The sequence below is a fragment of the Anguilla anguilla genome, chromosome 13, assembly GCF_013347855.1.
Source record: "Anguilla anguilla isolate fAngAng1 chromosome 13, fAngAng1.pri, whole genome shotgun sequence".
Classification (NCBI taxonomy): domain Eukaryota; kingdom Metazoa; phylum Chordata; class Actinopteri; order Anguilliformes; family Anguillidae; genus Anguilla; species Anguilla anguilla.
Window position 1 is genome coordinate 23,843,199 of NC_049213.1, and position 24,151 is coordinate 23,867,349.

Here is a 24,151-nt window from a genome sequence, read left to right on the forward strand (position 1 = left end):
CTACTCTCCTCAGCTGTGACCTTTTCTGACCTCTCGGATGCATTCAAGGGGCTCATAAATTAGATTGCTCTGCCAACCTTAGCTGGTCTGTGTTTTCTGTCTCTCTGACCACTCTAAACTACACTGAGACTCTCTACAGGAGTTCCCCTGGGGGCAGTAACTGGTCCCCTCCTGGTCTCAAGTTTCCATGTTCATTCTTCTCTGTGCATGGTTTCTCCTACCACTGCACCATCAAATTAATCTGTTAATTCCAACCCACCTCCTTTAGTCCAGGCTCTTATATGTTACCACCTGGATTATTGCAGTTCCCTACTGGCAGCCTGCCCAGCATAAGCAATGTTTTTCCATAATATGGGAATTCATCTCATTTTCAATCTTGAGACAAGCATAGTTCTCTCCTCTCTCTTCACTGGTTGCCTGCCCCAGGTTTATACATCTGTTCTTGCTTATCTAGCATTCAAAGGAACACCTCTCTTCTATCTACACACCCTCATATCCTATATGGCAGCTAGGCCACTGTGATCTTCTGCTCACTTGGTTGCTCCATCCCTTTTGAGGTTGTATGACATAAATACGACTATTTTTATTTTTTAAAAATATTTTAATGGGCTTTTCAGCTTTATTGGACAGGACAGTGTAGAGAGACCAGAAGAACGGGGATGAGAGAGGGAGAGGCATACAACAAAGGTTGCATGGTCAGATTCAAATCACCAACGCCGTGGCTTGTATTCCCCCATACAGAATCTTTCAAGATCATTTGGTTTGTGCTTGTGGATTTTCCCCTTCAATTCAAACTACACATTTGTTTCAGGTGATGAATGTTTGAATGGTAATAAATGTATGTGAACCTGGTGATGTTAATTAGTTTAATCATCCCGATTATGCTGCATATGGCCATGCAAGCTTGCATTTCTGAAATGAAAATAGATAATAAGGTATAGCCACATTTTTAGGAAATTCACACCACACCACAGAGTTTAGATGCACACCACAGAGATAAGATAATTTCATGCCTAAAACTACTATTGCTGAAATGATGTTTAGTAATATGGAAGAAATGGAACAGAAATCCCCTGCAAATGTTGGTCCCCGTATGGTGTAGCACCTTGAAATTCATATACTAAACTGCATACACTATGTAGCAGCAGAAGCATTACAGCAGCCAGAGCTCCTCATTATCTGTGTGCGGGAGAAAGCGTCTCTGAAGGGCGGCATATTTCCTGTGCTGCTGCTCATTAGGAGCGGGGTAGCTGGCACGCGTGTGGAAAACATGGCGGAAAGGTCCCGTGATCAGCAGCGTGTGCTGGTAAAGCGGGTGAAATCGTGATGGTTGTTGCGCGAGCAGAAGGAAAGGGATCAATGGAGTACACGGCGTTCGGGGGAGGAGCCGGAGACAGAAGGCCCCCCCCCGGAGATTCGCGCTGACGATCACCTCTGTTCACGCGAGCCCCATTAATTCACTGTCTCCAGGCTGCTTACTCCACCTATCCTTCCACACAGCAGCGCAGCCTCACACAGCAGTGTGTGGAGGTCACCCTGGGAAGAGGAGGGGAAAGGGAGGGGGGCTGGGGGGGAACCACGGTTACTGTGCAGGGGAGTCTCCTTCCTCACATACTGCCTGCTGCATATTCATTGGAAAACCCTCACTGGCTGCAATACGACACAGCCACGTTGCCTGTGAGGTAGTAGAGCGAGGGAGGGGGGTTGGGGAGAGGAAGGGAGGGAGGAGGGGAGGGAGGGAGGCGAGGGGAGGAGAGAGAGCATCTCTTGCAGGCACTGAGGCTGTCGGAGCAGAGGCAGATTGGCTAAGCGGGGAGCGAGCGTCATCGTCACAGGAGGAGAGAAGGAGCAGACGAAGGAGAGGAGGAACGCACAGCATCCACAGCTCAGAGGAATCGCAAGCCCTCTCGCTCGCCTTCTTCACCACTGCCGCCACCGCGGGAGAGACGGACCCTTCCGGAAAACACGAGCACAAACGTTCAGACGTCCCCACCACGCGCCTCCTGAACCCGGACGCCCCCGAACCCGGCCGCAGCCATGAACTTCCTGCGCAGACGGCTGTCTGACAGCAGCTTCATCGCCAACCTGCCCAACGGGTACATGACAGACCTGCAGAGGCCCGACCCTCCGCCACCCCCTCCCCCGGCGGCCGTCCCGACCGCCGCCGCCGCCGGCCAGGCTCCAGCACCGGCCCCGGCCCCGGCCCCGGCTCCGGCCCCCTCCATCTCCCCCGCGCCGGAACGGAGGCCCCAGCCGGCCCAGTCCAGCGGGACGGGCTTCTTCAGCTCCATCACCAATGTGGTGAAGCAGACGGCCGCCTCGGCGGGGCTGGTGGAGCAGACGCCCGCTCCCACGCCAAAGAAGTTCAAGATCCTGCTGATCATCGACGAGCCACAACAGGACTGGTGAGTGCTGCCTGCTCCTAACCCCTCACCCCCGACGTGCCGCCCGCTGCGTGTCACCGTCTGTCCTGCATGGGCACACGAAGAGCTCTGTTTGGGTTCGGCTCCTATCAGCAAAACCAGAAAGTGGTGGCTGTCATCAGGGATAGGGGGAAATACAGCATCCTGTGATCCACAATGAAGAATTTTGTTTCGGCACTTTGGACTTGGAATTGCATTTTCATTGATGGATCTGGCATAATTTTTAAATGCATAAAGTTCATATCAATATAATTTGTTCTCAACTATCAAATGCAATTTTTATACATTAAATATTGCATGAATAGGATAATGCATGTAGACAATTTTTTACATGCTTCATTTTCCTGTAACAGGTATATAAATTAAATATAATTTTAGATTATAGAGCATTGGCCTAGAGCCAAAAACAGACTTGAAATGAAGAGAGTTTTTTAAAAATCGAACAGCTAGTGCACCCATTCCGAGCTCAGATTTTTCCCCCTATTTGCCTCTAAGAGTGCATCCTCCTTTTGCAGTGCTTTTAGAGACGTGGCTAAAAATATTTCTTATTCAGTCTGAATGGATGGAGGCTTTTTGACTGGAAGGTGTGTGAGGTCATTAATACAAAGATGGGGGGATGTGCCTATCCACTACTCATCCTCTCTGAATGGTTATTGACTCTGGATTTTTCCCCTTATCATCTCTCCCTGGATAGAATCCATTTGAATGCCAGAGCTTTTAAGTGCATGTTTTCCAAGGTAATGGAGGCTGGGGAGAGCTGGGCTACTCCAGAGTGCATGACCTCGACTGAGGGGGCGCTGTTGTTGTTGTGATGCATGACAACAAGAATCACGTTCAAAAATGATCAGGCACAACAGTAGATACTGAAAGACAAAGTGACAAGATTTCCTTCCACTGGTTTATAAAATGCAAAAAAATGACTGTTATGAAACTGTAGATTACTACATGGATACAGTAGTTAATATTTCATTGCAGCTGTAGGATAAATGCATTACACTCTCTATTGTCCAGTACTTAAGACCTACAGTATTCACACTGCTCCTGTGTGTTTCTCTTTTATTAAAGGCCTCTAACTAAGACTAAGTCTGACTGTGCACCTATTTTGGCTCTATGCAGTTGGACTAAGCTGGCCAGTCCATGTTTATTGTCTTAAATGCCAGTTTACCATGCACCGCCTGCATTATTAATATAAACACACCTTCTGTCTATCGTGTTGAAGGAAAAAATATTGTGCTGGTCACATGCATTCAGATATTTGGAGAATCCATTTGTGAATTCAGTCATTTTTTGTGTGGACTGTATCCGCAGTGGAGTGAAATGAGCCACTCAGTCACTGGAGAATCAGACACTGTGCTTGCATTAGAAATGCAGCGTGACGTGAATCCTGGATGTGTTGCTCTGAGCGGTGTACAGCGTAAATGGCAAGGATTCTGGATTCGAGCGCTGTCCAATCGCTCTGCTTCCTGCCAGGAAGCTGTGTCCCACAGTAAACACTGTTTGCAGTTATTATCCTTTCATGATGGCGGTGAGATTTATGGGGGCTGTTGCAGGGTGAAATGAGCTTAAGCGTAGAGAGCAGGGGCAGTTCCTTCATATCATCCTGAGTGATGTTTAGAAATCGGTGCATGTGTCACAAACGGACACTTATATAACCGTCTGCAGAGAAATCACGTCTCTCGTGCGCCCTGCCAATTCGTGAGTCCAGTTTTTCCCCTCCCATTATCAACCAGGATTGCTCAGCCTCCCAAGTGTTGATGCTCTCATTGTGTGCTTTCTGCTGTACAGCGAGGATGACATTTTCTGAAGCGAAGTCACTCTGTTATGCAACTGCAGTCAGGTGCAACAGAATTGCTTGCTCGCTGAAAAAAAAAAATCAAAGCTTGCCACTTCACCTCATATTTGCATATTGTGCAACAATATCGCACACAGGGAGTTTGGAATCCTCTTCTGGTCCATTTGAGGAGAGAGGATTCGGGATTCTCCTATTTTATCTCTGCCCTTGAGACTCTCCTCCGTAGGTAGCCATGAGAGAAAAACACTCATATTCCACAGCGTGATTAAGTGATGAGAAGAGACAGCGCGATTCAAAGCACCGCCCTGGGGAGTCACAGCTGTGTGTGTGCGTGCGTGGGTGAGTGCGTGTGTGTATTTGTGTTTGTGTATATCTGTGTGTGCGTGTGTGCGAGTGTGGATGTGTGCATCTGTGTGTTTGTGTTTGTCTGTGTGTGTGTGCATTTGTGCGTGGGTGTGTACGTGTGTGTTTGTGTATGTGCATGTCTGTGTGTGAGTGTGCATGTGTGAGAAAATGACTATGTAGGGTATGCCCTGCTCAGCTGCCAGTGTGTTATCTTGATATGATTAAGGATGCCAGTCAGAGCTTGAATGGGGGGGGGGGGCGGTTTTCATTCAACACTGGCAAAATTACCTGTAATATAAGCAGCTGCCTCTTGCTGCCTGCTTAATTAAAGCCTGGAGGAAGCAGGCATCATCCTCCTAACCTTGTCCTGTCCGGCATCATCCATGCACCAATGAATGGTGGCACGAAAGGGGCCCATTGTAATCTTCCAGTCAACTGTCTGGTGCTTTCTAAAGGCACAATGCATGATCTGCTCCAGTGTTAACAAACGGGTACATGCATCATTAAACAGTGGTGAAATGATGTCCTGACAAATATGGCGGCATGGAAAAATGGCTAGAAAAGAATTTGTGGGATCCTTTCTCTTCAAACTGCCATCTGTTTCAATTAAGGTTTAATATCAGATGTATTTATCATTTTGTTCTTGCAGAAGTATGGTGGAAAAAAGTTAGAATCAATTTTCTAAGCGCTTTCTTGGTCTGTAGAATAAGAAGCTTATTTTCACACTGTTGACTAAAAATTGAAAAACAAATATTTGTGCTGAAATCTCAGTAATAGGCTTTGAGATTAATTTATGTCTAGTAGTCATGAAGGCGGAAGCTAATTAACTTGATGGATCAAACATCAGAATTAATCTGACCTTACAGCAATGAAAACTCCCTCACAGCCATCAACAAATTATCAGGTGGCTTTGTTACACACACCTATAATGATCTCGCTAAATGAGATAAACAATAATATTAAAAGCATATCTATGTTCTAGTTTCTCCTTGTGGATTATATTGATGAGTACAATTCATTTCACGTGTCAGGATGTAAATGCCACTATTTAGCAACAACCCAAAATGGAAAACCATGGATTTCTAAAAAAGTTTATACTTTCCAATGACTGAGGTGCTTGTTCTGAGGTGTTTTTTCTCGTCTGACGTGTGTGTCCATCTGTCAGTCTCTTTTCCCCCAATCCCAGTATTCCCTGAAGACCGGCCTGTGTCAGTGGCTCCTAATGTAAAGACACTGCCATTGCTGAAGAATGGCCTGCTATAAAAGGGCTTTTACGCCAAGCTGAATTGATTACTTAGTTTGAGAAAATGTTCATGGGATGAAGGTGGTTTAATCCTGCCTGCCTGTCTCTCTGCCGTCCTCTTGGTGCCAGACCCACACTAATAAAGCAGGTAGCCTGCATGCTCAGAGCAGGGCAGTGAGGGAAGCTGGGATGCTTTGATGGCAGCATGAATCACTCCCAGAAGCACAAACCCATCTGTCAATGGCTGATGGTGATACTGCTCTGTTCTTTGCAAGCAAATTAGGCAACCAACCTGCTAAGCAACGGGCGTGACCGCAGACCAGGGATGCATTCACAAGTCCAGCGGCGATTCCGCTACTATAACAGATTGCAGGCATAATCAGCCATTCAGTACTTGAGAAAACATAATCTTCGATATTCAAGCCGGCCCTGGCCCCTAGGAGATACGGCATTATGTGGGTGTGAAAGGAAGAGCCAAGCAAGCAGGAAATAAATCACCAAGGGTCAGAGCCCTAAAAACACTGAGATGCGCTCAAAGAGCTTTATGCTATGAAGTATTTTACAGCCACAAAAAAATTATTTTAACCTTGACTAAAATAATTTCAATGTTCAAGAATGACAGCATAGTCACGTGTAAGTCATACATTTCTTTTATTATTTTCCAAATTTCCCACTTTATATAGACAGGGATACTGTAGAAAGGGTTACTGATACAAATGAGCTTAAAGTTCAGGAAGAGCCATGGCCCTTTATAATGTAGAATATGGAAACATGGTGAAGCTGCATAAACAAAAGATAGACAGGCATGTGGCCTTCGGGCTTGTGTATAGTAAGCAATTGATGGAAGGCCTGCGATAGGTTTACATTTCATACATCATGGATCAGGCCTCTGCAAAGACGGCATGTTGATGTGAATCTTAGTAACTGAACAGAAAATTTGAATAAATGCAGTGCACAAAATTAGGATGTTTATCTTAACCAGAATAAAATCTAAAATGTGTGTGCGTGCGTGCATGCGCGCGCGTGTGTGTGCGTGTCTTCAGATACTATATTGAGACAGCCTGATTTTTGCCTGTGATAGAGCATGTAATTCAATAATTATAGTGACCTGTAGCCAGAGTCCTGCCACCTGTTTTAACATTTAGCATTTGGGGGAAGAGCCCATCTGAGATCATAGGGAGGAGAAACATATGGAATAATAAGGTACGATGGAGAATGCCCATCCAGTGCTGTGTAAGGAGAAATCCTATTTTTGTTCATTATTTAGAGGCGAGCCCATAAAGAGAAAGTGTGACAGAAAGAAAATGCTTTTCTTATATTCTGGATATAATATAATATATACAGTATATGCCAGCAGCAATGTTAAATGTTTTGTACCAGCGAATAGCATAGCATTGCTACAACCCAACCTTGATGAAAGACAGGCATGGATTAATTATTTTGGGTTCTAAGGAGAAACATGTCAGGTATAGCTATTTGTTATACCAGAAAAATCCCTAAATTATTATTATTTTCATATAGCAGAAACCAAGGTTTTTGATGTCTTGGATTTGTCATTTTTGGTAACTCTCTATTTCAAGAATATTCATCATGACAAAATGAATGACACACAATTTAGGACAGCACAGTTTGCCACATACCTTTTTAGTGTATGCTACTTACGTAAAATGGGAATGCCTCAGATTGTTCTGAATTGATTTCAGTTAACAGGTACTGCCTCCAAAATTATATCATAGCATGTGTATTGACAGACATGTAATGATATTGGTGTACTTATACAGATGATAAATCTCTGTCAAGTCAAAGGTTCACTAGCAGAAATGCAGTCATATTGAGTGAATAAGACCCCTGACCTGAGCTGTACAGAGACCTTTTGAGTGGCTGGTGATCAAAGTGAGAAAAGGGCACGCCAACCTAGAACAACCGTTTTACAACACTAGTTATTTTAGAGTACATATTTTTACCAAAATTAGTGAATGAAAATGAATGACAGCAACAATAATAATACAAATATTATTTTTTTAAATCAACTCAAAGGGGCACACTGGGCAAAAGGGGCAAGCGCCCAGGCACCCAGTGCCACCCACTCTGCATGTGTCAGCCCCTAGCATATGGCACATCCCATTGACCAGACTTATCCAAGTGTCCTTTAGTGAACCAAATGTGTAGACAGACAGTAAAACTCAAGTGAACCCTTACCACAGTATATTCACTGCGAGGCAATGATTTCATCTTCAGGGACTATACAGATCTCACTGTGTTGCCATGGCGTCCAGGCAGGAGGCTCCACCCTGCACCAGCCATAATATAATTAGCTGGTTGTTAGACCGTAATGACATCATAACCTGATAAAGACTGCTGTGTTTACTGTGAGTCTGTGCAGTCTTAATGGCCTTACAGGACCACAAGGTGCACCACCCAGCATCTGCTTTTAAAACTATGTAGCAAATTAGCATTTTGTTTAGTCTTGCTGTAACTGCACCATATCAGATCTCCTGAATGGATTAATGTGGTTGCGTCTCTGCCCGGCAGTGGAGCCTGCCTTTTTGAGATGCTGCCCCTTATCCTGCTCACCACAGTCGCATTTCACTTCAAGACACATTAGAGATGAAAGCACCAGTGAATGGAAACCAGGAAGACATAGTGGGACTATCTTATTGGATGCTGCCTTTAATCTCGCTCCCTGGCAGTTTCTGCTGTATTTCTGCTTTGATCAATACAATCCTGCCCAATAAATCTGACAGACCGGCATCCAGCCTTCAGGTTTGACAATAAAATAAAGTTTTAAATAAATGAAATTACCCTTTCTAAAATGAATGTCATTACAATAAGACAGAGTGACATTAGCTTTCAGCTAATTATCACTTCTTGTACTGGAAAATGCCATCGTACATTATGTCTATCATGTCAGAGGACATCTTGGTCACATATCTTGAACAGTATGACACAGAGAATAAATATCTGGCTACAATGGCATTAAAAACCCTGTCTCAGCACTGTAGCAGGACCCCGTATGTACAGCCAGTAAATGGCTAATCCATTTTCAATCTGTCAGACACAGTTAAACTTTCCTTCAATAGCATCGCACATCATTGCTTCGAGTGGAGCGCCCCCGCACTACCCCCACCTTTACCCTCCCCCCTTCTCATGAAACTTCAGGCAGTTGGCCAGGAAGCCTTTGTGGTCTAGCCAGACTAGACTTAGAGATGTTATAATGCAAGAATGCATCTATTTATTTATTTATCTCTGATCTGAGCAGACGCAAAATGGAGTCTATAATAATGAAGGAAAAAATAGTCAGCGGAATGGCCGACGTGCGTCTGCATTGTGCCGGACGTGCCCAGGGACGTCCTCCACAGATGCAATCAGTTTTTATGCAATGAAAACAATACTCTCTAATTGCAACACCAGCAGTTAAGTTGCTTCTGTGCTTTTTCATGATTTCCGTCTTAATAAGTGGCATTGCCGGTAATGCTTATTATCATTAATACAGCAGTCATGGTTTTTCAATATGAATACTGATGGTGACTGAATGAGGAACTTCGAGTCACATTGAAAATCTTCATGGCTGCACCCACTAACTACCCAATATTATTTTCAACCAGCAGTTATTGTATGCATTTCAGAAACACAGAGTGCAACAGGACACTGTAAAGCTGAGGAAACATTATAAAGTGCTTGTCACCTTACACTTTATCCATAAATCTTCTGGATGCTTTTATTTCAGTTTCATAGTTGCCATGGGGATAACTACTATTTAGGAACATTAATTATATTTTGTACACAGTAATTAGGCTCATGTTTGTCTTTAATGGTTAGCAAAGAAAACCTCAGACACATACAAACATTTTTTATTTTAAATGAATACAAAAATGAGTAAAGCGAGGAGTTTGACCATTTAAATTTTTTGTACAAAATGCCTTTAATTAGCCCATGGTATTTAATTAAGCTCATTGCTGGGGTTCACTCACCTTAAAAGGAAACTATTAGTGTTACAATAGAACCTCATTTTTTGGAGAGTAACAGAGAAATGTAGAATGAACAGATTCTGATTCTGTGTTGTTCTTTTACCTTAAGCCCAAGTTTCAGTGAAGTGCATATCTTTTTACTGCACAATAAATACTTCACTTCAAAGCCTGCAAGTCAAAAAACAGGCTTTGCTGCTCTTGAAAATGGAATATGCCAAGGTTTCGCTAACTGCTTTTTGAAAAAGGTATGTGTTACAGTATCTTTTTCAGTTGCCATTCATGACAGCAGTTAATTAAATTTAAGCAGTTTGTATTAATGAACTGGTGAACCATTTACGAGGTATCAGGGAACGGAAAATAGCGTCCTTGTCTCTTCGTTTGTGTGTGAAGTAAATTTAAAGATTCTGACAAGCAGTAAAGGGTTGTGCACAAACTGAAATCAAACCTGAAAGAAGTGCCACAGACAGTGATCCTGCCCTGTGCCCTGTGACAATACCGGCAGAGTAAGCAGTCAAGACATCTGTGAAGGATGATACCTTTCGCTCTACGAGCCCCTTCCCTGATTTCATCCATCGTCCTGCAGTGCGAGGCTCGCTTTGTCTGAAATGTTTCCCAAAAGTCTAATATTTCATATTCATGTGTCCCTTGCTATAAGCCATCTGTAATTGTTGCTATTTCACTCATTTTTTCCTGTCATACTGGGTAAGTCCCAAGTCAAATGAATGACGAAATTGGTATTGTGTTATTGTACAAGTAAATTAATGTTCTCTGCATTACCCTTTCAGTTAAATGGCAGAACGGATTGTTGTTTTCAGTGGATGGTACGCAAATTTGTTTTGGAAATATGGTGTTGTAAACATTTTGAGTATCAGACATTGACACATAAATCTAACTGGCATGTATTTTATAGTATGACGTCTAAGGGGTCAGGCCCTACGATAACTTAGTCAGGTAAATGTATTTATAACTTATTACAACATGCACTACTGCTACAACAAGAAACAAACAAAAAGGTCATACTTCACATCATTTTTCAAAAGAATGAACAACTTGAAGAGGAGCCATAGTCAAACTAAAAAATTACCTTGGAATTCAGACAGCATCCAGGCATATGAATGAATCTGCCTTAAAGGCTGGACTAACTAGAGTATCTGCTATTGGTTTTCTTGTCCATTGTATCAATTAGTGGTTTTAGATCTCCCCGTTTGTTTTCAGTTAATTTTTTTTGCTACAGGCAGGTCAAAGGATGAGAAAGATCAATTGAGTAACCTATTCGTTTTGTCTCCAAATCTATTTGTGAGGCGATCTGAGAGGCTAGTTTGTTCAGAAAGGAATCAGTGATGTGCACACAGTTACACAGTGCCCCTCAGTAAAGCTTTAATGGCATAGAACATATGGCGTTGGGTCATACTTGGTAAGGCACGTTAAATTAGTAGAGTGGTGGAGTCAGCAGAGACGATCGCTCATGGACGAAGCGGAGAAAGCCCCATGGCGCGTAGAAAAAGCAGACCTTCAACAGAACAGCAGGTTAGAAAAATGTACTGCTACACAGTTTCACTTAGGTAAGCATGGCAAAATAAATCCACATTGATTAAAATGACCAAAAGAGAACAGCCTGGTTTTATTTGAACATTTTTGGATATTGTATTTAGCACTTTAGAAATATAGTTATACTACCAGTTTTTCACACAGAAGCTTGGGCAAGCAGACTGTGGGCATATGAAAGACCAGCAGGGGTTGCTGGTGTACAATGGGACATGGTCATCCCGGCCAACTGAATCCGGTCTTTGCTGGGCCATACAGTGCCCAATTATGTGCTGCCCTGTTGGGCTACCAAGCACGGTAGGTACTGGTAGTCTGGATTGGATACCAGATCGTGGGGTGCACCCACAACCAGGAACAGTGTCTTAGCATGATGATCCATACAGACCCATTTTTCCACTCTTAAGGATTGTAACCAAACACATATGTATTGTGCATGGCATCAAACTGAAAAACAATGAAATCACATTAACTTATAAAGCAAAAATGTTAAATGATGAAGAATAACCATTCTTTTCATGCCAATAAGGGTGTCACAATAACAAAATACACCCAATTGAAAACTGATTCCTCAAAGCGATTTGTGTGAAGGCTATCTTTAGTCAAAACTGATCCCACTGGGGTTAAATGAGCCCACTAGTATCAATAACGGCAGCACAGCAGAACCATTTAACTGGGAGGCATCTGGCCTCTCCCTCCTCCTCTGGAAGCGTGACTGCACTCAGCAGATAAGTCAGTGTGGGTGCATTCAAACAGCCTTAGTTAAAGGGACTGTCCTGTGCAACCTATTCATCACTCTCCTGGCTCCCACAAACACACTCAGCACACACACACACAGACATATTTCTTAGGAAAGCAGGTTTTTCTATCAGTCATGCATACCATTTTCTCATCACTGAAAGGGCATTCTTAAGGACCAGCTAATGATGCTGTTTAGGTTATGCTAATGATAATGTTCAGGAGGACAGTGTACACTCCCCTCACAACAGAAACATTTCACCTTTCAATGTTAATGAGGGTTTGGAGAAGACCCTCAGGAGGTCATATGCCCTGTGATTAAACCCATTGATTTAACTGAATTTAGACCAGACTATTACTGGCCTCTGTATTTTATGTAGAACTGTCTATTCTTGTACCACCCAATATGGCTCTTTCAATAACAGAGAGAAAATTACTGCAGCTGTTATATTCTGGGCTCCACTGGGGTACAGAGCATAACAAACCCTTTGAGCTGTTCTTGGTGTGAAAAGTAATTGTGTGCCTTTAACAAGTCAGAAAGATTCTTCTAGAAGAGGAATCTCGCCCCTCGATAAACCTGTCTGAGCTTCAGTCAGGTACAGAAGTGTTAAAATAGTGCAAAAAAACCAAGAAAGGGGCATACCATGAAGGGGGTGGAAACAGCCGTTGCTGTTTCACAACTTCCACAACAAGTGAAAAGCAGTGAAATTCTTAGTCCCATAAAACTGTAACCAAGAACAGAAACACGCACAGGAACAATGAAGCTTTCCAATAAACCCATCTGGGGGGAAAAGTCTCTCTTATTTTCACATTACGGGCCCTACTGAGGCACAGAAACAAACACGATTAGGGTGGTTGACTTCAGGTCTCCGAATCCTGGAAGAGGGTAACTCAATTTCCCCTCTGCTTCCTACAGGGAGGCTCTGTGTTTCGCCCAGCGCGTCTAATGTTACCTGTTCCCAGTAAAACGCGGGTCTGAAGAAAATAAAAAAAGACGAGCGTCTGTGGTTGCTGCTCTGCGCTACTTCGTCAGGACACAGTGCTGGCAGCGCAGTGGGAGCGGACACGCACAGCGAACGACTAGGAATGATCACGTGACTTTCCCCCAGAGGCCCTTCTCGGCTGCAGCGTGCCTGAGATGCGCGAGACGGCCGCTCCTAGCGGAGCCAGATGGAGCCATCGATTAGAAGGTGTGGAGCGAGGGAGAGGAGAGAGGAAAGAGCATTAAGAGCTGTGTTAGTCACGACACAGGCAAACAAACACACGCCCAAAATCTGGGCAAGGGCAAATTAACTTTGCTTTATTAAATCAAAAGATCTTTGATTTCATGAAAGGGGCAGGGGGGGTTAGATGACCATGTGGCATTTCTGTCTTGGGCAGACTGCCACCCTCTGTGTTTCTATTTCTGAGATGATGGCCTCTGGTTCCTGTTTGCAATCACTGTTATGTGGTTTGCTTATTCCGGTCAATAAAGTCTTTTACAAGCAACAACCAAATTATTGAGATAACATTTAAAAGAAATACGGAAATGATCTATGATAAATAAGGATCTGCTATACACAACAGATCAAAAATATCTTCTTAAAGAAATGTTTCTCATAGGTCCCCTCTGCAGTCAATCTTCTGGGGGATTCTATTTGATATCCAATTTCAGAATCATGCTTTGGCAGAGAGCACATCTTATTTTCTTTCAGTTGGACCAACTTAAATTATAATAGACTCTAAATTTGCATGGGTGAACAGCAGCTATGACACTGATTAAAGTACTTGCCTGCCAGGGTTCAAAACAACCGACTTCCCATGAGAAAAAAAATGGTTTGGAGTCTGATTAGAGTCTGGTACTGGAAACTGGCATAGTAGAGTGCAAATTAGCAGCAGAACAGGTGGGCACCACCATGACAAGTTAAGGGCACGTTTGTGTCGAACCACAGGGGTTGTTTACATTCTGTGCAGAGCTTGGACATACAGATATGAAGGGAGAGAGGGAGGGAGAAAACAGAAACCTCTCTTTCTCTACAGTATGAGTCATGGGGCAAGCATTTCTATCACAGAATGGCAGTTTCATTGTGCAGCTCTTCTTGAATGAACCAGTAACCTTATAACAGTTTTCATTTTATCTATAAAACTCCTTATGATCACAGTCAATGGCTTCATAAACCCAGGGGATTTTCTCTAATGCTCGCTTGAGGTGTACGATGACTTGAATGTCAAATAACACATTTCTGTTGATCATGATGATGCAGCTATAAAAGGTCTCAAGGGAATAAATGGAAAATCAAGGGGACTCTAAGGCTTATAATACTGGCCAGACGAGACTGGCAGAGGATAGTAAAAACAAAGGTCTAAAGGTGCGGGGGGAAGAAACTGTCGAAAATACAGCACACAAAAACACAGCACTGCTGCAGTGGAGAGGGCACCGGGTGTCTCCCAAACGAACAGCGAGGGTCGCCACTGCGAATCCCCTCAGTGCAGCTGCTGAATATAATATGCAGTGGGCGTTGCATTATTAATGCAGGGCACTGAATCGGAGAGCTGAGCCTCTGCACGGCAGGCTCTGCCTGCAGTTTATCTGCGCTGCTCTACAACGGGGTGAGAGGGCGGCACGGACGCCCGCGCTTCACGATCCGCCACACGCCACCGCCTCCACCTCCGCCGTCCGCCCCGTTCTCCCCAAACGCACTTCGGCTCTGCGGGCTCCTCCACTCACCATACCCGCTGGATAAGGTCGCTGGGTAAAGGCGCACAGTAACGCCAGTGCCATTTTCCAACCCAGTGACCGGCTCATGTATACTGCAAGAGTCTCAGCTGCACTGGACTGGAGATGAGACAGTTTGTTTTAATGATACCTTCCTTCCAGTTATGTCACAAGTGCGACTACTGCAGCTTCAAACACCCATGTATTCAAGTTCTGAAGCAGCAAATATTGGATTTTCTATTCGATAATCTACAGGGAGATGTGTGCTCTAAAGCAAATGACCAGAGGATTATTGGAGCTGGGATTTCCAGAGACTTCTTTCTTCCTCCTCTGTGGCGTCTGGGGTATATGTATCTGCATAGCCCCATTCCTAGCATAAATAGGTCACATCGTGGATTTGCAAAAATATCTAAACTAGCCTTGATACATTTCTCTTGGCAACTTGTGGCACGTTTAATACTGAATCCTCCCTGTAGGCAGGCAGTCCGAGACGCCGGGGCGTCAGGGTGCCATGGTGCCTTTTCATTTCCTGCTTTTGTAAAAGTGAATTTACTCCTTCCTACTTGCTGGCACACAGCACCGATGTGAGGTTCTGGCAATGCACACATTCTGTGAATGCCCACATCTGAATGATGAAAAACACGCATGAGAAAAACAGCATAAAATGAAGGCAGGGACAATCATAGCTATAAAGGGGGGACACTGTGCAGCTGCACCAATGTTACCATGAGTTACATATGAAAATAATATAATTCCTAGCTGCTTGCAAAAGGGAAGGGACAGATAAAATGTCTTTGGAAGAAAAGATATATCTTTACATTTGCATAAGACACACGTCAGAGACAATCATGCCATAGAGGGGTGGGAATGTGTGTACACTGACATGCACACATGTAGGGGCTCTTAGGTCATCCCCACTGATTAACAGACCCATAACTGGGCCAGGTAAGGTAAAGGCAGTACAAGTAATTTGAATTTAAGTTTTTTTTTTAAACCAAGGCAAGTAGCTTTAACAGGGACAGATTCTAATGACATAATGTTTGTAAGTAAACAAAACAGAGGGATCTGTTGGAATAGCTGCAAATAAAACTGCTTCAAATACCTATACCTACACAAGGGGTCAGTGACCCATGCAGTCACTAAAAACTACTGTTTAAAAAAAAAAAGTTTAAATACATTTTTAAGACCCATGTAGAGGGGAGTGGCAGGCTTGTTTATGAATATTTCATAGTGCATCTCTTTCCAGAAACCACCAAGGGCACGCAGGGTACATTCTGTGAGACAGAAACACTTTTGGGTAACTTACAGTGTCAGAATGCAGGCAGTTTTGAGGGCCAGTGTGGCAGCTATGTATAAAAATAAACCGCCCTGTCCTCTTCCAGAAGCCAACACTGGCCCAGCTTGATTGACAGGCTCTGTCTTTTCTTGTTCATCAACTCTGACTGCAGGGAGTGACACCCAGAAACAAAATCATTGGGTGGCTCTCCACCACTCATCTTAGAGAGGACACAAGGTCATTAGATGACAAAATTGCATTGGTGATACCAGATAAAAGCACTGATTTACAAGTAACTGCCTATCTAGAAATGACAGAAAACATTGTATGTCTGTTTTCTATGTAGTTATTTTGTTGTAACTGGTGCAATGGATTTAGTACAGAACAACTAAATATGTCAGGCTGTACTGTAAAATATTTGTATATATTTTGTGTTCTTTATTCAAATCAAAGTAGAAAAATGAGAACAGTTAATATCCTAGCCTAATAAATAGGAATTTGAGGAGGGGCAATACTAATGTTAAGAAATGTGTTCTTTGTGTCCTGCTTGGTTTTGACAGAGGTTTGGATTCTGTAGTGCAGTCCAAGAAAATGATGGCATTGGGGCGTGTCAGATAAAGACCTTGCGGGTTCACATCCTGTCTGGGGCATTGATGTTTACCCCTGCTGACTTCAGTAAATACCCATCAGTATAAATAGATTATCTATTTACAAAGATTAGAAATGATGTATGTTGCAGGGGATAACTTAATCTGCCCAACAAACCAATGCCTAAATAACACAGCGAGGAGCAGTGACACACACAATGGCACTGAGCCTGAATGACCCCCAGGGCAGAAAATAAATGTCCAGACTGTATGACAGTGGAATGTTCTGGAAAAGATGGAGGCTTGAACAGCTTTTCAGAAGCTAGTTACAACAAGACAAATCTCACTTCATCAACACCTTCTTTTTTTAGTCTGGCTGTTGGAAAAATGTGGTGCTTTATGACAGCATTTGTAAGCTTCGTGGCAAGTACTGACAGACTGCCAACTTGTGAGTTATATCAAATTTTTGTATCAAGATTTTAAGGAATCTTCTTTTTAAGAAAACTTTTCCCTAAAGTACACCACAGACAGTTCTCTTTTTTAAAAATTGAATAATATTAAATGTTCAGGAAATAAATTAAAACAACACCAACATAATAACCCAACACCATTTAGATCATTACACAAAGCCAAACTGCAATGAGAGAGCACAGAATGCCATTCTTCCCCATAGCATAGGAGCCAGTTTCATCTGGATGGAACCCACTTTTGGGGAGCAGAGGGCTTAAGAAGTGCTCCAGATTCTCATGTTCTACAGTAAATAATTTTTACTTCATCTTCAGCGAGAGGGAAATGTGTGTGTTACCATAGTAACTCCTGCAAAGCAGAAAAGCACAGACATTTATGCTGAATACATACAAGCAGAATGACTTTTTAACATAAACCTTCAAACCCATTGGTCTGAATAAAATAATTAAACTAAAATGTAGAATATTTATTATAAATAATGAACTCAGAAAAGAGGCAGTTTCCTGATAATAAATAAATAATTAGGTTGCAGTGAGCAAGGTTTCCTCTAATTACTACTCTTTGCATATTTGCATATTAGTCATATTGAGATTTTGTTGAACTATCCATGGCTCCCGATATATCAATTATTCAAGCCTTTGTCATCTCTGTAAATGTTTTGAGAGTGCTCTTTTGGGACGTATCACTGACGAGAGAGGTACGAGGCCAGCCTAAGCGCAGCTGTACATCACTTATGAGTCCTCATGGGCAGGTGAGTAATGACCAGACTGCTGAGGGACTCACAGATTCAGCTCAAACAGATGCATACACACAGACACGGATCTCACGGTTTAATTTGGAAAGGGCTCTGCCGCCGTCCCTTCGTTCGAATCGCTCTGCAGAGGAGGGCCCAGCTCATTGTAAAGTGATCTTTTGTCTTCCATATCAACAGGACGTTGGGTCCATTTATATTTTACACCGAATATGCTTTCTGATAAGGTGCCCTTTGTTTTTCTGTTCTGCTTGGCATTTAACACCAACAGAGAACAAGTAATCTGTTAGCACCACATGCAGTTTGCATACTAATGTAGATCATCTCACTATGACAAGCAATATGTAGTGTGACTTATTTATATAATTGCCGGTACACTATGATAACACTAAAATGTTGTAAAAAAAATGTTTCTTGCATTAGCAGAGTAGCTTCTTTTTTGCATTTATCATAACTTAATCTTAACATAATCTTAATTCACACACTGTTCACTCTACAAAAAACACGCTGAATTAAATTGCCTACATATGAAAATGAACCAAAGTGGACAATTTTCTTTGAAAAATGAGCAGTACTTTCATTTTGAGTCTGAGAGTTTTTCACAAATTGTCAGAGAAATTATCTTTCCCCAGTAGCAGTAATGGGGCCTCACTGCTAGACCTATACTGCTGTCTGTGAGGAAGAGAACACGCTTCTCTCTTTTGTTAAGACAGAAAATGAGATGTGAAATGGAGTGAATCCTGACAAATGGAAGTGAATCATTTCTAATGCAGCGAAGCACAAGGTGCGTCACTGCAGAGAGTGAGATGCAGAGGTGTCCGGGGCCCCGGGAAGTGTGATAGTCACTGTCATACACGGACCATATCATTCCTGTGCAAACACAGGAAATCACTGGTGGAAGCACTAAGTTCTTAAATTCTCTCAATTTAGGTGCATTATCTCTGAATGGGGAAGGCATTGCTCAGAACATCCAAGTCTTTTGTGAATAATGTTCCCCAAATATTACAATTATCATCCAGCAATGAAATAAAAACTACACAGCATAAACGTATGTAAAATAATGCAAGAAACACACTGATGATGATATCAGAGTATGTCATGAAACAGATAGCACAGCTGGGACCGCTGCCCTTCGTAAAGCAGAGTTCACGGTGAGCGTGCAACAATTGAACTATGATGAAAGGATGTTGAATTTTCTGGACTGAGTTTTATGGGAACTCTTATGATCAGTCATGATTAGACATGATCACAATGAGCCTTAGCAGAGAAGGGTGGCTGTTCATTTTGGATTTAAAATGTAACAGCCTCCACAGGTACTAAATGACAATCATGAAATTAGCTGGAAGGGAAACCCCACTCAAAATACACCATTAGGCCCAACTGAAATACATTAAAAACGTCTCAACTCCTTCCATCTCTCTGGTACTCTTTCACTACCTACATTTCTCAATCATACTCAGTCGCATTGAAATACATGAATAATAAATAAAAAGTGAAACTAGTTTTTCAAAATAATTTTCCCGATCAGAAATGCCCAACTGTACCTGAAGCCTCAGCTCATTACGGCAACTTCCTCTGCCAATTTAGGAGAGTGCAGGCGTGTGTTCTCTCTCCTCCACAGCGTGTGCAGCCAAACACCATTTATTTTCATCTGTAATGGGCTGTGGTGTGGAGTACACTTTGTGTGCAGTCTGGATGCGCTCGCCTGTATGAAGGAGTGGATTTTACACAACGGGTCAGGGGCACATCTGCACACTGGAAGCCAGTGTCTTGCATTAGCAGGATGAGGGTATTGTGCATATTATGATTAGGTTGGGCAGGCCTATGTGAATCCACTTTTCAAATGAATCATTCCTCTTCCTCTTAGAGAGATACAATGTGTCATTGGTTAATAAAAGAGGTTCCAAAATGTAGACATTAATGTTTGTTTGTTTTCATGGCTTTCTCTCTTGTTTATTTAAGATTTATGGCTGAGGTTTGGATTATGTTTTAATATAAACAGGATTCAAAACATAAAATTTGGGTGACACTATTATAAAAACACTCTACATCTGCACATTAAAAAGACAAGTTCATTTTTCTACTCTCTTTCTGCTCTTTTTATTGTAAACAATCATTCAGTTCACTGGGTTGTAAAATAAATTGAGCACAGTTTAAACCATTTTTGGAAAAGAGATACATAAATATAGAGGTCACTGTGTCAGCAACTTTGGCCAATTGTAAGTCTCAACTTAGACACAATTTAAGACACAACTTAGCTGCATTTCTTTGCCCACATACCTTCACAACTGATTGAATGACTGTAGCAAGAAACAAGGACTAATGACTTCCACATCAGCCCCATCAAAGATACTCATTTAATTATGGATAAATTGTGCATGTGGCTAAATATGAATTAGCACATAACAGAAAGAGCCAAGCACAGGACAGGAAATAAGCAATCCCTTTTGCCAAAAAACATTTTAAGAAAATTCATTTGACCTAATCCTAGCATTTCATTGGACTTTTCCAGATATTTTAGCTATTAAATGCTTTATAAGGTACCATGCACTTATAATTGTTATAAAAAAGGACCCAAAGTGGACACAAACTGTTATATTAGCATTTTCTCTGAATGTCCCTTTCTTTTCCCTTTGAAAATGTACTTCCACCATGTATGTGCTCCTACTGAGAAGTAATTTAAAGGCATTTCTATTTTTGATAGCCCAATACTGTTTAGGTCATGAAAAAATGGATGCAGTTTGTTGTGTTTAATCTCGTTTTCCTTGTATGTTAACTATCTATTCCCAAGTGTGCATTCCCAAAAAAACAACATTCAATCTTTACTCATTTGCACTGAAATTCCAAAGCAGTCGTTTAATCACCCCCCTAAGGTGAAGCCTTTGCAATACTTTGTTCCCATCCGAAATTAGTCATTAAATGGCACTGAACTAATGTACTTTTCATTTACTCAACTTATGTTTCGATCTAATAAAACAGTAGGCAATTAACCTAAACATGCTACACTTATCTCCTGTCCCATGAGTACTGTAGAAGCTTGTATTAAGTCCAATAGCAAGGAACTAGATGCTAACTTGCTCATTCACAGATTAAGCATTTGGCTTTTGCCAGTCCTCATGGGAAAGCCTGTTCTTGTGTGTTTTCATTTGTGTGCTTGTATGCCAATCGTGGGTGTGCGAGTTAGCATGTGCATGAGTGCGTGTTCGTGCAGTAGTGGATTTGTGTATGCGCGTGAGTGCGCGCATGCCTGTGTGCATGCATGGAATGAACATAGTCATCGAGCACTTTCATGTTGCACTTGTATCTTCGTCTTGATGTTGTAGCCCTTTATCATATCTCATAATCATGACTTACCATAACTTCACTTGCTTAGCCAATGCTTACTGTATGAACTAGACTTTATGTTTATGCCTATGGAGAATTGTTACTGCATGAGAATCATACCCTATCTGAAACCGTGTTCTGTAGTTGTTTCAACAACCTTCAGTATGCAGTTATTGTACGTTGCTTTGGACAAAAGAATTAGCCAAATAAAAAATGCAATGTATCGTAGTTTAATGTAATGTAATGTAATGTAATATAATGTGATGTGTGTGTGTGTGTGTGAGTGTGTGTGTTTATGTGTGAGTGTGCATGTGTGTGTGTGAGTGCACGCACATGTGTGTGCATGTGCACATTTGTGCGTGCATATGTGCAGCAGTCTGTGTGTATACATCATGTGCATAGATACGAGTGAGAGAGGAACACAGCAGCTGGTTGGTTCACAGTTGCAGTGATGACACCATTTATGGCTTACAGTGCATCCCAAATGAAGCCTTCGTCTACAATGTTGCGCACTCGACTTCAGTTTGCCCACATCTCAGCAAATCTGTGCTATGGTTTTGCACACTACCTCAAAGATCTTTGGAGAATGGCCCCAGATTATCTATAACCTGTGTACACATTGCAAGATGCCATTCAACTAAAACGACAAATGAGAAACAGATTTACTATTTGCAGTTGTTCACCAGCTGACTGAAATGTAATTTAGCAGCAAGATCTAAGTGGTTTCCTGCTACTCCTCCACTAATTCTGATCATGACATTAGGTAACCAGCCTATCCTCAAGATCCAAGAGCATTACATATAGCATATATCATATGTGCATATAGAGTACTGTACATACACCCTCTCCCCATATGTGCATATAGAGTACTGTACACACACCCTCTCCCCATATGTGCATATAGAGTACTGTACACACACCCTCTCCCCATATGTGCATATAGAGTACTGTACACACACCCTCTCCCCATATGGAGCTCAGTCATAAGCATGACTCTGCACTCTGCTCATTTCGGTTGGCTGCTGCCAGTGTAAAATCATTTCTACAATTACATAAAAACTCAGCGACATCTTCCACTGTATTTGAATCAAACGGACCTGCTAACAGCAGTTATCATGAGGCTGAAGTTATTATAATCAGCAGCTTTTCTTTTGCTCTTAATTAAATATCAAATAATCCATTTTCTTTCATTTTCAGTTTTAGAAGGGATTCTTTGTCATTACATTCTGCCATAAGCTTGCATGTCTGTTTTAAATCAATGTGTTCAATTAATAGCAAAAGAATCCTGCTATGATCTGGCAATGACATTAGAGGATCTCATAACAAAAATTCTGTTTAATCCAGTGTCATTCACATCTTTTCTTGCAGAGCACTGGAAAGGATGCAAAGTTACGTACAAATAATGCTTGGAGACTCCAATGTGGCATCTGTACTATGAACATATCACCAGAACTAGCTACTGAATAATAGCCTCACAGTGCTTTAGCAGAACACCGCATATGTACCAAATGCCTCTGCTAGCCTTTCCTTCATCCTTTCCTCTAGCACATTTGCTGAAATCGCTATGGAAACGGTGAAAAAAATTATATAAATAAAGCAAACTGGCGGTGTCCAAGCAGCATCTGTGATCTCCCAGCAGGAGAAATTAACCCGCTATTTGAATCGATTGTCTTGGAAGCGAAAGAGAAGCTGAGAAACATGAGCTTTCATCACTGAGCTCGAAGCACAGTATCTGGAGAAGAGCTGGAGTTAGGACTAACTCCAGTGATCAGAGTAATTGATTCCTTCAGGGATTGCAGGTGTCTTGGGGGGGGGGGGGGGGTTCTACGGGCTCACAGGACTCTTACAGGACTCAGCACAGCCATTTCTGTACCCACCTAGTAGAATGAATGCACTATAAATTGCAACTCTGAGAGTGAAAGAAGTTAGCATGGAATTAAAACATGTTAGCCAAGGCGAGCCGCAATGTTAACTTCAAACCTCACTGACCGGTGACTATGCGTTATCTTGGCTCCCTGACCCCTGATCCCACTAATGATCAGTGAACAGCAGAGGGCCGATCATGTGACATGGAGCGCTCATCAGTATTCCGCTCAGGTCTTCTCTCAGCGGTGAACAGCTACCAGGCCTGCATCAGGTACAGCTGAACGAGTGCGACAGATAATTGGACCCAGAAAGCGCCGGCGAGGTTCCTCTTCTCTTATCCTGTCCTTAAAGGACTGTGCCCACGCTTTACAAAGACAGTGCCGCCGAACGCCACCTCCCCTCAGTATTGTGCAAAATGCACATGTAATAATGTCCACACTCCCAACTTTCCAAAACCTTGTGAGTGATACTGGCTGTCAAAACTTCTGCACAAAAAACTTGAGCAAAAGAAGCATCTGCATTGCTGTTTTTGCCTTTTGAGGATAAAACATTACATGCATGTTATTTCCTGAACCTTATTTAATCACTGTATTAGTTAGCTTGCACACTTTTGTATGCAGTTGCACATTCTGACAGAGGCTTCTGCACATGCTCTCTCTGAGGCATGTAGTGCTGTTAGGCACACACACGCTGCATTTGCTTGATAACTATGTTCTGTTCTGTTGGAATCATTGGTCAATAGCCAACTAAAATCAGGCTTCTGTTGCTGTATTTTTTCTAAATTGATAGCTACCTAGAGTAGCTATATCCACATAAGCATAGCCTCAGTCACTATTTGAGCAGTTTGGCAATTTTATTCAAGAGCTTATAGTCATAGGACTCTGTCCAATAGTATAATTTTGTGATGTTGAGCTTTACGATTTTCAAGTACGTTTCATAGCGTTTTTTGTAATGCATTTATATTAGTTTTAACACCCTCAAAAAAGTAATTACAGTCGTATAGCAAAATTGCACAACAAATAACATTTCTATGCAAACAACTTTTAAAAAAATAAATGTAAGAATTCCAGATAGATGCCTATAATTCTAAGCTTTTGTCTTGCCATTCAAGTTCGAATGGCTGTGTGTGTGGG

At 42.2% G+C, this 24,151-nt stretch overlaps 1 protein-coding gene across 1 annotated transcript in view; it reads left to right on the plus strand.

Annotated features, from left to right (window-relative positions):
* Nucleotides 1-1,754: 1,754 nt before the first annotated feature.
* syn2b (synapsin IIb) overlaps nucleotides 1,755-24,151 on the plus strand; it is a 62,582-nt gene continuing 40,185 nt past the window's right edge. Inside the window, exon 1 of the mRNA XM_035387035.1 lies at nucleotides 1,755-2,405. Coding sequence (XP_035242926.1) covers nucleotides 2,038-2,405 — 368 coding nt within the window. The 5' untranslated portion in view covers nucleotides 1,755-2,037. The remainder of the gene's footprint in view (nucleotides 2,406-24,151) is intronic.